This window comes from Phodopus roborovskii, unplaced genomic scaffold (assembly GCF_943737965.1).
Source record: "Phodopus roborovskii unplaced genomic scaffold, PHOROB, whole genome shotgun sequence".
In the NCBI taxonomy this organism is placed as follows: domain Eukaryota; kingdom Metazoa; phylum Chordata; class Mammalia; order Rodentia; family Cricetidae; genus Phodopus; species Phodopus roborovskii.
The window spans coordinates 36,298,161-36,312,815 of NW_026126418.1; the positions used below are offsets into that span (position 1 = coordinate 36,298,161).

A 14,655-nucleotide genomic window follows, 5' to 3' on the forward strand; every position below is an offset into this window, starting at 1 on the left:
AGTGCCATCTCCAATTATGAGGATATAATGTCCCAATGACTGACGTCTCCCTCTGGCTTCCTTTTGTCATAATGTCAGTTTTCTTAACAGATCTCAGTAAACGCTGGTGGCATCCCCGAGCAAATACAATCCCTCTCCGTGCATGACTCTCAGGTGGGTTTTTCTGCCAAGCATTTGTTTTTGAGATGTTTTATAGATGGCTTTATAGAGAAACTCAAGAAATTTATTTATTCAGTCTTCTCTCATATATTGCATCCTGATTTCAGTTTCTCCTCCATCCACTAACTCCAGTCCCTCCACCCCAACATTCTGTCCTCCCCAGATCCACTCCTCCTCCATTTCCCTTCCGAATAGAGCAGGCCTTCCAGGATTATCAACCGAACATGACATAACAAGTTACAATAAGACTAGGCACAAACCCTCATATCAAGGCTGGATGAGAAACAAGAGAGATCAGACAGGTGGGGAATGGAGAGAGTACTGCAAGAGAAGACTGGAATTGGAAGGAATTGAGGCAGTGTAGATTCCCTGGAATCTGTAAGGATGTCCCTAGTGAAGACTACTAATAATGACAGATACAGATCCTGAACCTGCCATTTCCTGTAACCAGGCCGGGCTTCCAGAGTGGGACTGGGACATCAAGCCAGCCATAAAACCTTTTACATACAACTTGTCCTTCTTTCAAAATGTGCTGGGGTAATACTGCCCCAGAATTTCTGAGAGTGGTCAACAAATGACTTAAGGCCCATGCCTTAAGATTGAACTGACCTCTGATACTACCTGAATATCCAGGAACCAGATGCTGGATTGCTGGATAACCCTGAGACCTAGGATAGAACCAAACACATCTGGCCAAAAAAAAAAAAAGCCAATGAAATCATTCCTAATTCCTAATGATATTCCTAGATCAGTGCCTAGTGCCCAGCCCAGCTATCCTTAGAGAGGCTTCATTCATGTTTTAGACAGGGGGCTTAGAAAAACAACACAATCCATCTTTTTAAAGTTTATATGAAGAAAGAATATCATTAGTATCAACCACCCTTGGCAAGATGTTCAGCCCTAAATAATGGGCTTTTGAGAGGGAATAGATTACCCAGGTGCCTCTGAAATCACTGGTACTGTGGGTAAGAAGCAAAGGGAAGAAAAGGACTCTTACATCTGTTAAATCTAGCTACCAATACCGTGGTTAATTGATTCTTTCCTCTTTGCTTCTGATTGGATTTCTATAGCCTCTCTTGGTGATTTTTTTTTTATTGTTGAATTTTATGGGCCAATTCATCTCTACAACTTGTCTTATTGAAATAACAGTTCAGTGACTGTGCAGTGCATGTATAATGCATACTTATAACCAGTGTGTGACAGGAGGGCCTGTGCTTTGATTGTGTTGGGTGGTGAAACTATCCCAGGAAGGACATAGACACGGAGCCCCGGATAGGCCCATGTGTTTTATTGTCTGACTATATGTCTTTATATTTTACCTGCTTTTGTGTTTTATGTAGTAGCTATACATTGAGGAGGTGTTGGTCCAGAGGAATTTCACGACTGCAGCAAGCCTCCCTGAGGTCTACCAGCTAGCCCTTTTCTTTTATAGCTTCAGAAAGACATACAGAGGTTAAGTGGTTTGCACAAGGCCATGCTGCTGCTCAGAGGCAGAAGAGAGTTCGGTTTCAATCTTGACACTCTACCAACTCAGTGAAAGACCCTGAGGTGAACCATAGGGGTTAGCCTCATTGTAAAAGACAGATTAGGAAGAAGTATGGGTCCAAAAGCAAAGGAAGTAAACAGGAAAGGGGACAGATTTGATTAACATTTTATAATTTAAGACTCGCTTTTACACCTCTTATTTTCCCAGCAACCCTCTGAGACAGGTAGCTTGCCTAGTTTGTAAATGGAGCAATGGGCTCTGAGAATTACTTGCCCATGGTTGCACAGCAGGTTATCAGCAGAGCCAAGCTGTACTTGAAATCTTTACTTTTACCTGCTCTCTTTATTCTTTCTTTTCTTTCAACAAAGGAGTTCTAATCAGGCCCAGGTATTCATAGGACTATTGTGTGTCACAGAGACATCCATGATGGATGATGAGTGAGAAGTACAGTGAGGTTGAATGTTGATTAATCTGTGTTCACCTCTATTGCTTGCTTTTGATGTACCTAAGTCATCCCAGCCTATCCCCCACCAGGAATAGTCTGGAGATAGAACCCAATACCTTATATGGTAGGCAAGTTTTCTTTCAGTGAGCTGCATCCCTACCTCTTGCTTTTTTTGACACAGGTTCTTACTGTGTAGCGTAAGCTGTACTTAAACTTGCAGTTCTTCTGCTTCCATTGCCTGAGCACTGGAATTACAAGTGTCGCAACCATCCCTGGCAAGGTTCCTTACCTTTGTGCATCTTCACTGTCCAGTGGATGTTGGCCCTTTCCTCTGGACCAACAGCGTGCGACTTTAGGTGGATGGCCATAATGGACTAGCTGCAGCAATACCATTCACTCACAGAATTCATCCTGTGACTGAGGCTGTCTGTATGGAGCTTTGGCACCCACAGTCCTGTCTTTAGTTAAGCAGCTTTCTGACCCTCTAAAAAAGGTGGGAAACCAAAGAAGACCTGCTGGGATAAGCACTGATTTTGAAGTTTCCAGAAAGGGCTATAGGAATCAAGAGGTACTATGATTTTATCCATCCTTTCCCCAAGAAAACTTACAACACTGTGTTGTTTTCTTTTCAAAGGGCCAACCCAATGCTAATGAAGACTACAGAGAAGGGCCTTGTGCAGTCAACCTTGTTTTAAGATTAAGGTAAATAACTTTATTCCCTATATTGTACCACTTGTTTTTCCTACAGTACAGTATTCTGACCTCCTCCTTTAAGTTTTCATAATATTAGGATAAGATGAAATTGTTAACTTATGTGATTTTCCCAAACAACAGTGTATGCCATATTCCTGGAACTAATTACACTCCTTCCTTTCATTGCTTGCAAAATGATTAATAAGAGAAACACCATTTGAGAGCAGCTGTAGGCTCTATATACTCTTCATTACATTTTTCCCCTTGCTTTTTCTTTTTTTTTTTAATCTTTTTTTTCCTTTCTTTTTTTTTTTCTTTTTAACAATGTAAGATCACAGTAAGAGATTTTTAATGAGTTTCGTTCACACTCCAGCAGTCAGTTTCTGACAGAAATAAACCATGCTTATACTACAAGTTGCCTGTTCAGAATATTTTTCAGTGGCAGGTTTGATCAGCCACTGTGGAGAAATGACAGATATATTTTGAAAGCGCTTTCATTCTTGTAGGAAATGGATACAAATATGGCGCCTGGCAGTCCATAGCCTGGTGAATGAAAGCTGTTTCTATTTCAAGACTCTTTTAAACTCAAAGGTCTGTCTTTGCTGGTGTTCTTTGTTAAGGATGTAGCATCTCAGGAGAAAGAAGAGTTGGCTGAACTTAATTGCAGACAGCCCACTTGAAGGTGTTAACAGGGCAACCATGTGTTCTCCTGAAAGTTACACACATGAAGTATGTTTGGTTAATGGATATGTCACAGTGGTGGCTAGGAAAATGGGTTTGTAGTGAAAGTCAGTGTTGGTTTTGAACTCATAGAGTTAGCAGACTCTACCTGCCAGAAGAGCTACTGTGATCACCATCCCTGCTTAATGTGTTTCAATATACCTTCCTGGGTATTCCATAGGAGTACCTGGTGACATTTAGAGTGGACGTTATAGCCAAATTGTGAAACTATTGCAGCACATCAGCTTTGAGGAATATGTACAGTTAGTGGCTTTAGCGATCACCAAAGAATGAAGTATGCCATCCATGTTTTTGCCTTTGGAACCAGAGTAGAGATTTAAATACTCAAATTCCATCCATTGTATGTCTAGTTTTCTAAAAGAAAAACCTACATCAGTTGAAAAGAAAAGAAGGAGATGTTGATATATATGTATGTATGTATGTATATGTATATGTATATATGTATGTATGTGAGCATTTTGAGGGTATTATACTGAATGGTTATATGTCACCTTGACACAAGAAAATGCCTCCATAAGACTGGGCTGTAGGCATGCATGTAGGCCATTTTCTTAAATAGTGATTGGGTATCTTAGCCCATTGTGCCACACCTGGGCTGGTGGTCCTGGTTTCTATAGGAGAGCAGGCTGAGCAAGCCAGTAAGCAACATTCCTCCATGGCCCCTGCATCAGATTCTGCCTCCAGGACCCTGCCCTGTCCTGATGATCTTCAATAGTGTATAGTAATTTAGAAGCATAAGCTAAATAAACTCTTTGCTCTGTAAGTTGCTTTGGTTGTGATGTTTTATCACAGCAATAGTAATCTTCACTAAGACAAGTGCATTAATTTTCTATTGCTGTGAACAAGTTAGCCCAAATAGTGACATAAAGCAATGACCACTTACTGTTTCATCAAGTCTGTAAGTCAGAAGTGCAGGGCCAGCTTTGCTGGGTTCTCCATTGTCTTATAAGACTGAACCCAGGGCACTCTGCCTACCCATTGGGATTCAGGGTCTTCTTCATAGTAAGGGGAGAAGGTTCTGAAGTAGCCTACATACATCAGGAAAGAGAACTGTTAGGAACCTTCTAGATCTCTGCAGTCCCTAGGAGATCTCCCCAAATAAGGTCACATTAGAATGTAGACATCCTTGTTAAGAAGTTAGGAATCATGCCTTGAGGCAGAGTGAGTGGTACTGGTAAGGGTTCTGTTCAGGAAGCATTCATAAACAGCTATAAAAGTACCAGGAAACCAGTGTGGGAAGAGTCATGGCAGGGTCTGAGGTCAGAGTTAGTGTGGGCACCCAGGCATGTAGCCAGTGTAGCTTCTGAAGAATATTTTGCCTTCTCTGTTACAGGTTCAGGCAGCCTGTGAGCAGAAGTGTGATGTGATCTGAGCAAAACTTTAAAACAAGCACTGCAGTTGCCTTATGGAGAATATATTTAGCAATTTTACAGTAATATGCTATGCAGATTTTATTTTCTGGCCCTGTATATTTGGTGTTGTGTGTGTATGGGTATTGTGGTAGTTAGAATGAAAATTGCCCCCATAGGTTTATAGTCCTGACTGGCACTAATAAGAGGTATAGCCTTGTTGGAGCAGCTGAAGTCTTATTGGAGTAGGTGTGGCCTTGTTGGAGAAAGTGTGACACTGGGGGGGGGGGTTGGATTTGAGGCTTAAGATGCTCAAGCCAGGCCCAGTGTTACTGTTTCTTCCTGCTGCCTGCTGATCCAGATGTAGAACTCCCAGTTATCTCTCTATCTTCATGGCTGCCTGTGTGCTACCATGCTTCCCATCATGGAGTACACCTCTAAAATGCAAGCCAGCCCCAATTAAATGCTTTCATTTATAAGAGTTGCTGTGGTCATAGTGTCTCTTCACAGCAGTAGAAACATTAAGGCAGGTATATATCTGCTTAATCTTAGAAAGTTTTCTTCTGTGAGATTTCTTCTATGATCTTGTTCTTCTTTGCATTCATCTAAACCTACAATTAGAAGATTTGGTCTTTTTCTGGTGTTCCGTAGTTCTTGTGTGTTTCCTTTGTGTTTTTCTTTTTGTAATTTCACCTTTTTAATATAAGTTTTCTAGTTCTTCTACTTTATCTTCAAATACTGATAATATATCATCTACTTGACCAATTCTGTTTGTAAGGATTTCCCAAGTTTTCTAATTGGGCTGATGAGATTTTCAATTCTGTCTTAATTTCAGCCTGAGTTCTTCTCTCTGATTTTTCTCCTTATTGAATTGAGTTTTAAAATCTTGAATTGCTTTTATCATTTGATTCAGCCATATATTTGTGTTCTCTTGGACATCTCCAAGGCATTTCTTGTTATCATCTTTAAGACTAATAAGGTACTCGTGTTTTCTTTAAACTTACTAAATTATTTGATGAGGTTTATAGTTATTCTTTTAAATACTGTCTTGGGTTCATCTAGGTAGATTTCGTAAGAGAATATTTCTATAGGACTAGTTCATTTAAAGGGAGTTTTGTATTGTGCTTTTGTGATGTGACCTGAGCATGTGCGCTTCTCTCCTGGGTTGTCTGTCTAATGTGAGAATCTAGCCCGCCTAAGGTTAGGCAGGTGCAGTAGCTGCATAAGTAGAGCTAGGCCCAGGGAAAGCCCATGCATAAACTACTTAGTGAGTTCTAGGTCTGGAAGTGTAGAGATGATGCAGGAACAGATGGGAGTCAGGGACTTGGGAGGCAAAGGTCATTCATGAGCCACACATGCAGAGCCACAGACCACTAGAAACAATACAGCATGGCATACAGGGCCCCTCAGCAGGTGTCAGCAGTGATTAGGACTCCATCAGACAAGAGAGGGTGGTGACTAATGGGACAGTAAGATTCTTTTTTAGATTACCCTGGCCTTTGACTGAAAATAGTGGAGGCATAGTCTTTATTTCCTGAGATGGAAAACAGAGTTGGAGTTTCAGGTTGGGGTAGACTCAAAAATTTTGTTTAGGGCACATTAAGCCTGTACAGTCTATTAGATGCTCATGTCCATATGCCAAGTTGCTCTTAATCCCAAAGATGCAAGGAGGAAGACCACCAAATCATCATGGCCAAATTAATTAGAGGAAGGTTTTTTTTATCTGTGTACAGGAGTTTCCTCCCACTAAACATGAGGTTCAAGAGGTCATCCTTGGATATGAGGAAAATGAGGTTTTTATACCTTTGGGGTAGAGGTTTCCAAACGTGGGATTTGGCAAGCAAAATAGGTGGGGTTTCAGGAGCAGAACATAATCATAACAAGTTAGTCATAACTACCTCCTGAAACAGAGATGTGGTTGTAAGGTGTTCATATCAAGGTAGTCATAGCAGTAGTCATAGTAACCTTTTGAAACCAAGGTCAGATTTTAAGATGGTCATTAAAACTTTTGTTGATTCCTGAAACAGGAATACAGAATGTTTGTAGTTAAGGTTACAGGTGGGACATAGCACAGACCTTGAGAAACAGATTTAATCATAAACAGGAATGAGCCTAGTTTGTCTTTAATGATAATAAGATGGCTTTTAAGCCTAATATGGAGGCAGGCTGTATGCTTTCATGGGCCAGGGCTCAGGGACTGTCTTTGAAACTTCTGATGCTTGACATTGAATCTGTTAACTGTGGCTAGCAGCATCTGGGGAGCAATGGAAGGCAGAGGAGTGCATAGGGCTGGGACAGTAGATAACCAAGGTAAGAATCCAAAAACTGGGAAGGAGGGAGGTGTGTCTTAGTTAGGGTTTCTGTTGCTATGATAAGACACTATGTCCAGAAGCAACTTCGAGAGGAAAGGGTTTATTTGGCTTACATATTCAAGGACCATTGCCCCCTGAGAGAAGCTAAGACAGGAACATGGGGACAAGATCTGAAACAGAAATCATGGAGGAGTGCTTCTTACTGGTTTGCTCCTCATGGCTTGCTCAGTCTGCTTTCCTATATGAAAAGAGGTCACTTGCAAAGAGATAACGCACCAGAGTGAGCTGCCCCTCCTCATCAATCATTAATCAAAAACTACCTCCACAGACGTACCCATGGCAGCATGGTAGACACCTCCCCACCTCATTGTTGTTATTTGAGACAGGGTCTTAACTATGTAGCACACAGGCTGATCTGGAGCTTACTATGTAGACCAAATTGGCCTTGAGCTCACCAAGATCCACCTGCCTCTGCAACCCAAGTGCTGGAATTAAAGGTGTGTGCCATCACACCTAGCTTTGGAGGCTTTTTCTTAATTGAGGTTCTTCTCTAGTAATTCTGTCTTGATAGTCAAGTCAACAGCAGAGAGAGAGAGAGAGAGAGAGAGAGAGAAAGGAAGAAAGAGAACAAACAAAAGTCCTATCAGGACAAAGTGAGACTTTGTTTACCATCTGCCTTCTGCTGAGATTTATTCTGGCTTGTTTGGTCTTGTGCATATTGTCACAATTGCTGCGTGTTCATTTATGCAGTCCCCATATTGTTCGTGGAAAACTTTCAGTGTAAGGGGCAGTGAGTGATGACACTCTTTGTACCTCCTCTTCCTGCTTTGGGGCACTTGCAGCAGAGCAGTGCACAGTCCCTTATTCCCTGCGCACTTACTACTTGTGGGTCTCTGGTGATTGACATCGATTGCACAAAGAACCTCTTCTGATGAGAGTTGAGACTCTGTGAGCTTGAAAAAAGACATGGAGGCGGGTGGGTCAGGAGGTGGGGGTGGATGAGGGAAGAGCTGTAGATATGATCCAAATATATTGTGTGAAATTTTCAACGAACTAATGAAGTACTATTCAAAAACAAAAGCAAAAATAGAAAGGCCAGGAGAGAGTTGGTCCTGGAAGCAAATAGAAAATGTGTCATTTACTATTAGAATATGAAGTACAGTGAAAACAAGTGTAGTTGAATGGAATACTCATGATGTTGTTCAAAACTGCTTTAGGGGGAGTGATGAGGCGAATACTGAATTCAAGACACAATGGCAAGGGGTCTGTGAGACCACAAGAACAGACAGATTTTGTTTGTCAAGGCAATTCAACCTAGAGATTCTTTAAAGGCACAGGGCAAGGAGATGAGAATGGAGTGATGGAAGTAATGGGAAAGGGTTTTTGTTGTTGTTTGTTTTTAAGTTAATGAAAATGATCCCAGAAAGAAGGAAACATTGATTGAGAGGAGGAACATAGCAGGAGTAATGTCAGTGGGTGAGTACAAGCTGGTCTTAGACAGGAGAATGGAGAACTATGTACTAGATAGTGAGTGCAGCCATTATAGGCACTAGTGGGTGAGCATGTGGATTAGAGATGTCCAGAGATTGGTATGTTTGATGGTTCAAATCCTCTGTGGCTTCTATTTCTTTGTAAAATACTGAATGTTATCATTTAGAAATATAGGGGAAAAAGAAAAGAGGAAAATAATTGTGTGGTAGAGTAGAAGAGTAAAATTGACTGGCTGGTCTAGGCATCGCTTGAGAATAATGACTCTGAACTTTGCATAGCCTTGAAAGAGACATTATGGTCCTGTGGTGGAGAAGGGAGAGGGAGTGAAGGGGATGGTGGAGAGAATGTTAAAAATTAAGTGATTAAAATAGAAAATGTTAACATTTCAGAGGATTTGTGGGAGCTTGGTATGGTAACTTCTGCCTATAGTCCTAGTAATTAGGAGATTGAAGAAGTAGTATTGTACAGGTTTGAGGGTAGCCTGGGATATAGGGTAAAGGTTTGTCTCAAAATTCAATACCAAAAATTTCACAGTGATTCTGAGAGTGACAGTTTTGGAGAGACTGTTGAATAAGTAAACATTGCCATTGAGTGCTAGTATGTGAAAGATGGCTTTTGTGATGCCTTCTCACATCAGCTTCTCCCAGAGACCCAACCTCTTACCAGTTCTTTGAGAATCAAACCCCTTCATTCAGTGTTGGTTCCTGCCATGCAGTTTCTTCACACCTGTTCTTCCTAGAACCTCAGTATCACCTTTTGGTCCAGGTAACTGTATCCTGAACCATCTTGGGTGATAGCAAGGTGGACAGCTGTTCTTAATTGTTTATTAGATGAAAAAAATGTCATGCTAGCATCATTCAGTGTCATAGCCATGTCTCATAGCTTCCAATATGTGTGTATGCACATCTGTATATACTTATATTGTGGTGGTTTGGGTAGGAACAGCCCCCCATAGACTCACATATCTGAGTGCTTGGCCCATAAAGAGTGGCACTATTAGGATGTGTGGCCTTGTTGGAGTGGGCGTGGCCTTGTTGAAGGAAGTGTGTCACTGTGGTGGCAGGCTTTGAGGTCTCATGTTCAAGCTGCACCCAGTGTGGTACAGAGTGTCCTTCTGCTCCTTGTGGATCAAGATAAATAACTTTCAGCTACCTCTCCAGCGTCATATCTGCCTGCGTTGCTGCCCATACTTTCCCACCACGATGATAATAGATCAAACCTCTGAAATTGTAAGCCAGCCCCAATTAGATGTTTTCCTTTGTAAGTGCCGCCGAGGTTATGATGTCTCTTCCCAGCAATAGAAATCCTAACACACACATATCTTCATACATATGCATATACGCATTCACTCTGAATCATTGGTCTATGTGGTATGTTGAGATCAGCAATGTGCTTGCTGTCCTTGTCCCCTGAGGCTATGTGGCATGTGGCATGTGTTGTACTCCAAGATCTAGTGGGAGGGAGACTTCAGTTCAAGCCAGCCTTTCATCAATCCTTAACTAGTATAATGTGAATGGCTGATAGCTCTACCTTTTATAAGGTCAGTCTGCCTTTTTGGCAAAAAGAAAAAAAAATTATTTAGACTTGCTAGGAACATGCTTTCTCTCCTCATTGTACATCCATGTGCCCATCAGCTTCCTCTCCTTCCTCAGAAAAGATCAACATTGTTCACCTGTGTACCTCTCAGCCTCCTCCAGCTTCTCCTGAAAAGCTCCTCTCTATTCTGAGGGTAGGAAATGGGGAAATCTTTTACCTTCAATATGGTGCATTCAACAAGAAAAGACAAGTGCATTGTGGGTCTTTGTAGTGTATATCTCTTTTATTCATTCATTTGTGTTCATAGACAAAAGACCAAGGACACAAAAGTCCAATTTTCCCTTGAAAAATACTATTTAGCTTTTAAAACTAATGCACTATACTCTAAGATTGAGAAAATAGATTTAAACCCTTGGTCCCTTTGTCAAATACTGGACCTGGGTAAAATGTAGATTTTTTTTCCTGTATGCACTTTACCAATATTTTCTTCTCTGTATGTTATATGTAACATAAGATAAAATATGTATGGTAGAGTATGGCACAAGGTCAGAAAGTTTTCTTGGATGTACTTCAAGAGGGTGCTTCCAACAATGTTACCTCATGTTTCACATGCTGTCAGGACATGGTTATAACTGATTTTTGATTGAGTCAAGTAACAATGTATAAATATTTTGTCATTAGTGTACATTTAGTTAAATAAAAATAAGGGCCTGAATTGTTGGCTCTGTGATTAAAAGTACTTGCTGCTCTTGAAACAACCTAGTTTGGTTTCCAGTATACACATTGGTTGGCTCCCAACCACCTGGACATCTGGCTTCAGGTGATCTGGTGGCCTATGCTCATCTCCACAGGCACATCTCCACCCCCACACAAATAAAATTGTATAAATCCTTTTACAAGTAATCATGGGGGCTGGAGGTATGGTTCAGGAGCGAGCAATGTGAAAAGAATAGTATGTATACTGATACGAAATGCATTGTCTTTTCTAGGAAAAGAGGCAAGATCTCTTTCAACTGTAGTTAGAAAGGTAGTTAAGGGCACCAGGTGCTTTTCTAGAGGACCCAGGTTCAAGAACCAGTGTGAACACGGTTGCTCAGAACTCTCTGTAATTCCAGTCCTAGGGAATGTGATGCCCTCTTCTGGCCTCGAAGGGTACCATATACATGTGTACAACCATATGTGCAGGCAAAACACCCATACAGATAAAGTTTTTAAAAAAGGAGACAATTAAATATGATTGCATATTTGACATAAAACAGAATCAAGTCATTAATTTGTAAAAATGACAAGCTCTTCAGTTGTGTTAATATGTCCATTACTTTGTGTTCATATATTGTCAGCTCAGCTGTGTAGATTGCATTTTAAGTTTTGTAAAAGTCAACTACAGCAGTTGGTGTATGTAGATTCTCTAACATGATATGACCCATTAATCTGATCACAATGATTTCAGCTTGTTCTAATGTAGCAATGTCATCAGATCCTGATGGGCCAGCCAAGGCCCCAGCTGAATACACTAGCTAGCTTCCTGTTTGTGGGGGAAGGCAGTCTCTGGAATGGAATGATTAAATTAACAGAAACTCTAAAGTATAACAGATCATTACCTCTTTGACTTAGTGTTTTAATCTTCCCACTAAAAGGCTCACTGTAGGGACATACACTTAGAAAATTATGATTTTTGTAACAAATGCTAATTTGTTAGAAAGTGTTGGTCACTGTATTAGCATGAGTACACCAGAATTTTTTCTCATCTTGTCATTGTTCAGGAGTAATTAGTTAGTTTTCCAGCTGGTGAAATAGGGTTAATTGCATAATTCTCCAGTCAAATGGCCAAGAGCCTTGATGAATTTCTCCCCCAGAGGTTAAATACTATGGGCATTGTGCTTGGTTATGCATAGCATTTTACTGCATGCCCTCTGCTTCCCTCTTCACCAAACCTCTTATTTACTGCCTTCTTTGTGCAAGGCTTTGTTGAAGGGACAAAGATGAATAAGGCAAGGTTTCTCCCCTCCAAGAGATCTCCTCCTAGGCAGAGAGATCGGATTCTGCACAAATGACTCTAATGCAAGGTAGAAAGTGATAAACGCAACAGAAAACAGATAAAAAAGGAGAGCGATGATTAGTTAGGAGTAGGTAGTAGGCGAGAGCCTTTTTGTCTGGATGTTATCTTTGCTTTGCTTGTTCCCATAGTAACCAGTGTTTATGCTTTTCAGTAGCTCCATTTTGAGCAGAGTAATAGGTAGGAGGCATCTAGGGGCAGTGTTAGGCTGCTGGCCTCGGTAAGTGACTTGCAGTCTTTCATTATTTCTGACAAGACTACTTTTGCTTTTCAATAAAGTGATAATGTATTATTTTGTAGGTGGCAAATTATTAGAAATGCAGTTCCCTAGTATGAAATATATTTGCCATTTTACTTAACTTTGGGTGTTCTTGTTCAGATATTTTCTTTTCTTTGAGAATCAGAGAAATTGTTGTATGTTTGCTTATCATTAGTGGCATCCTGCAAAATGACCAAGTGTGCCAGATGCTATGATAAACTTGCTATATGCTTTGTCTTGATTAATCATCATTCATCATCATACTGTTAAAATATCACTACTGGTACTGACTCTCATGGGTAAGAGTGCAGGGCCCAAAGTCCTGTAGTAATTTTCCAGCACTGTAAAGCCTTTAATGCTGAGACCCTTTAATAGAGTGCCTTATGTTTGGTGACCCCCAAACATAACATTATTTCATTGCTACTTCGTAACTGTAATTTGCTACTGTTAGAATCATATATAAATACCTGACATGCAGGATAGGTGACCTGATGTGAAATCCAATATGCGACCCCTGTGGGGGTCAAGAGCCACAGGTTGAGAACTGCTGCTTTAAGCACAAATAGTGTTGGTCCTCCCTCTCTTGAATACATCACTCCTCTTCTCCACTTGACCCTTGGGCCGCGCTTCATTCAGTTCTGCCTTGCATGCATTTATTTAGAAATGAATATATAGTAGGACTGCTAAAACTTCAGTCTCCTCATTAACACTCTCTGTGAATATTCTTTTAACAATGTTTCCTGATAAACTCATCATTAATGTTGTGACAGTAATACCTGAAAATATTTTCCTTGGGGTTGTTAAAGGTGATGATTGAAACGTCAGTCAGTGAGTGTTTGTGGTGTTAGGTAATTTCAAAAATATGCCCCATCACTCGCCTGTTTTAATTTTTCCCTGTTGATCTACACTGGCTACTAAAAGAAGATCTGAGCTTTTAGGTGCATTTCCTGTGTCTTAAAGCTTATTATGCTTAGCCTGTCAGGCATCTGGGTTTTTATGTTAATCCAGTGTCTTGGTGATGTGATATGGAGATATGTAAATATATATGATGCAAGGTAGTATAGGGTGTCATGTTTTGCATATACAAATTTCACCTGCTAGTAAACACAATAAATGAAGAACGGTTTAATATTCAGAAAGATTTGGTAGGGTAAAGAGAGCAAAATAGAAGATTAAAACTGACTGTGAGATGCCAATTTAAAACGTATGTATGTATGTATGTATGTATGTATTTGAGTCAGAAGATTTTGAGTCCATATATTACTAGCAATAAACAAAGTGTAGACTTTTTAAAAAGTTACTGTTATTTTCAAGCCATATATGGTCACCTGAGAAAGTTAGACCTCTAAAGTGAATGAAAACAAAAGGAGTAAGTGGCAGGCGGTGTGGCTCAGGTGTGGAACACTTGCATAGCATGCATGAGGTCTTTAGTTTATTCCATAGTACCATAAAAAGGAGAAAAATAAGATCACGCATTCTATATTATCTAGTGACAAAAGGAAATAGTCTTCTAAATACATGTTCTTACAGGGTTTACATTTTAAAAATACCATTACATAAGCATCTTATTTTTTATAACACAACATATGTTGGATAGTGTATTTTGTAATGTCTGAGACTCGTTTTATATTGATGATTTTACATCTGTACACTCATTTTTAAATGATTTGTTTTGTTTTAATTGAATGTGTCAAGACTTAAATATATATATGCTGTGGAACTGTAGTACATTTGTCTGCCATCCATGAGGCCCTGGGCTCAATCCCTGACACAACAGTGGGGGCCAATATTTGTTATTTGAAGTTCTGAGTTTTTAATATTACAGCATATAAAAGCATGTCGCGTGGGTGCTGGAGAGAGAACTTAGTTCCTAAAGTGAATGCATGCTATGTTATCACAAGAACCTGAGTTTTACATCCAGCACCTACCCACATAAATTTGTTAATGTGGTATTGAATGTGTCATCTAAGCCCCGGGGAAACAAAGACAGTGAGACCCCTGGTGCTCACTAGCCAGTCACCCTAGTTCAGTTGGCAGACCCCAGAGACCAGTAAGAGAACCTGTCTCAAACAAAGCAAAACAAAACAAAACCTCCCAGGAACAACACATTAAGTTGACAATTGTCCCC

The 14,655-nt window shown here is 40.3% G+C and overlaps 1 protein-coding gene across 5 annotated transcripts in view; it reads left to right on the forward strand.

Annotated features, from left to right (window-relative positions):
- Nucleotides 1-14,655, forward strand: part of Stk39 (serine/threonine kinase 39) — a 271,845-nt gene that overhangs the window by 166,947 nt on the left and 90,243 nt on the right. For 3 of the 5 annotated variants that reach the window (XR_007834539.1, XM_051184544.1, XM_051184542.1), the window contains exons 13-14: nt 91-153; nt 2,725-2,792. Coding sequence is in view for 3 of the 5 variants with exons in the window: in XM_051184544.1 (XP_051040501.1) it covers nt 91-153; nt 2,725-2,792 (131 nt within the window). In the remaining 2 variants the exon portion in view is untranslated. The remainder of the gene's footprint in view (nt 1-90; nt 154-2,724; nt 2,793-14,655) is intronic. The other 2 variants (XR_007834540.1, XM_051184543.1) reach the window with 1 other exon arrangement.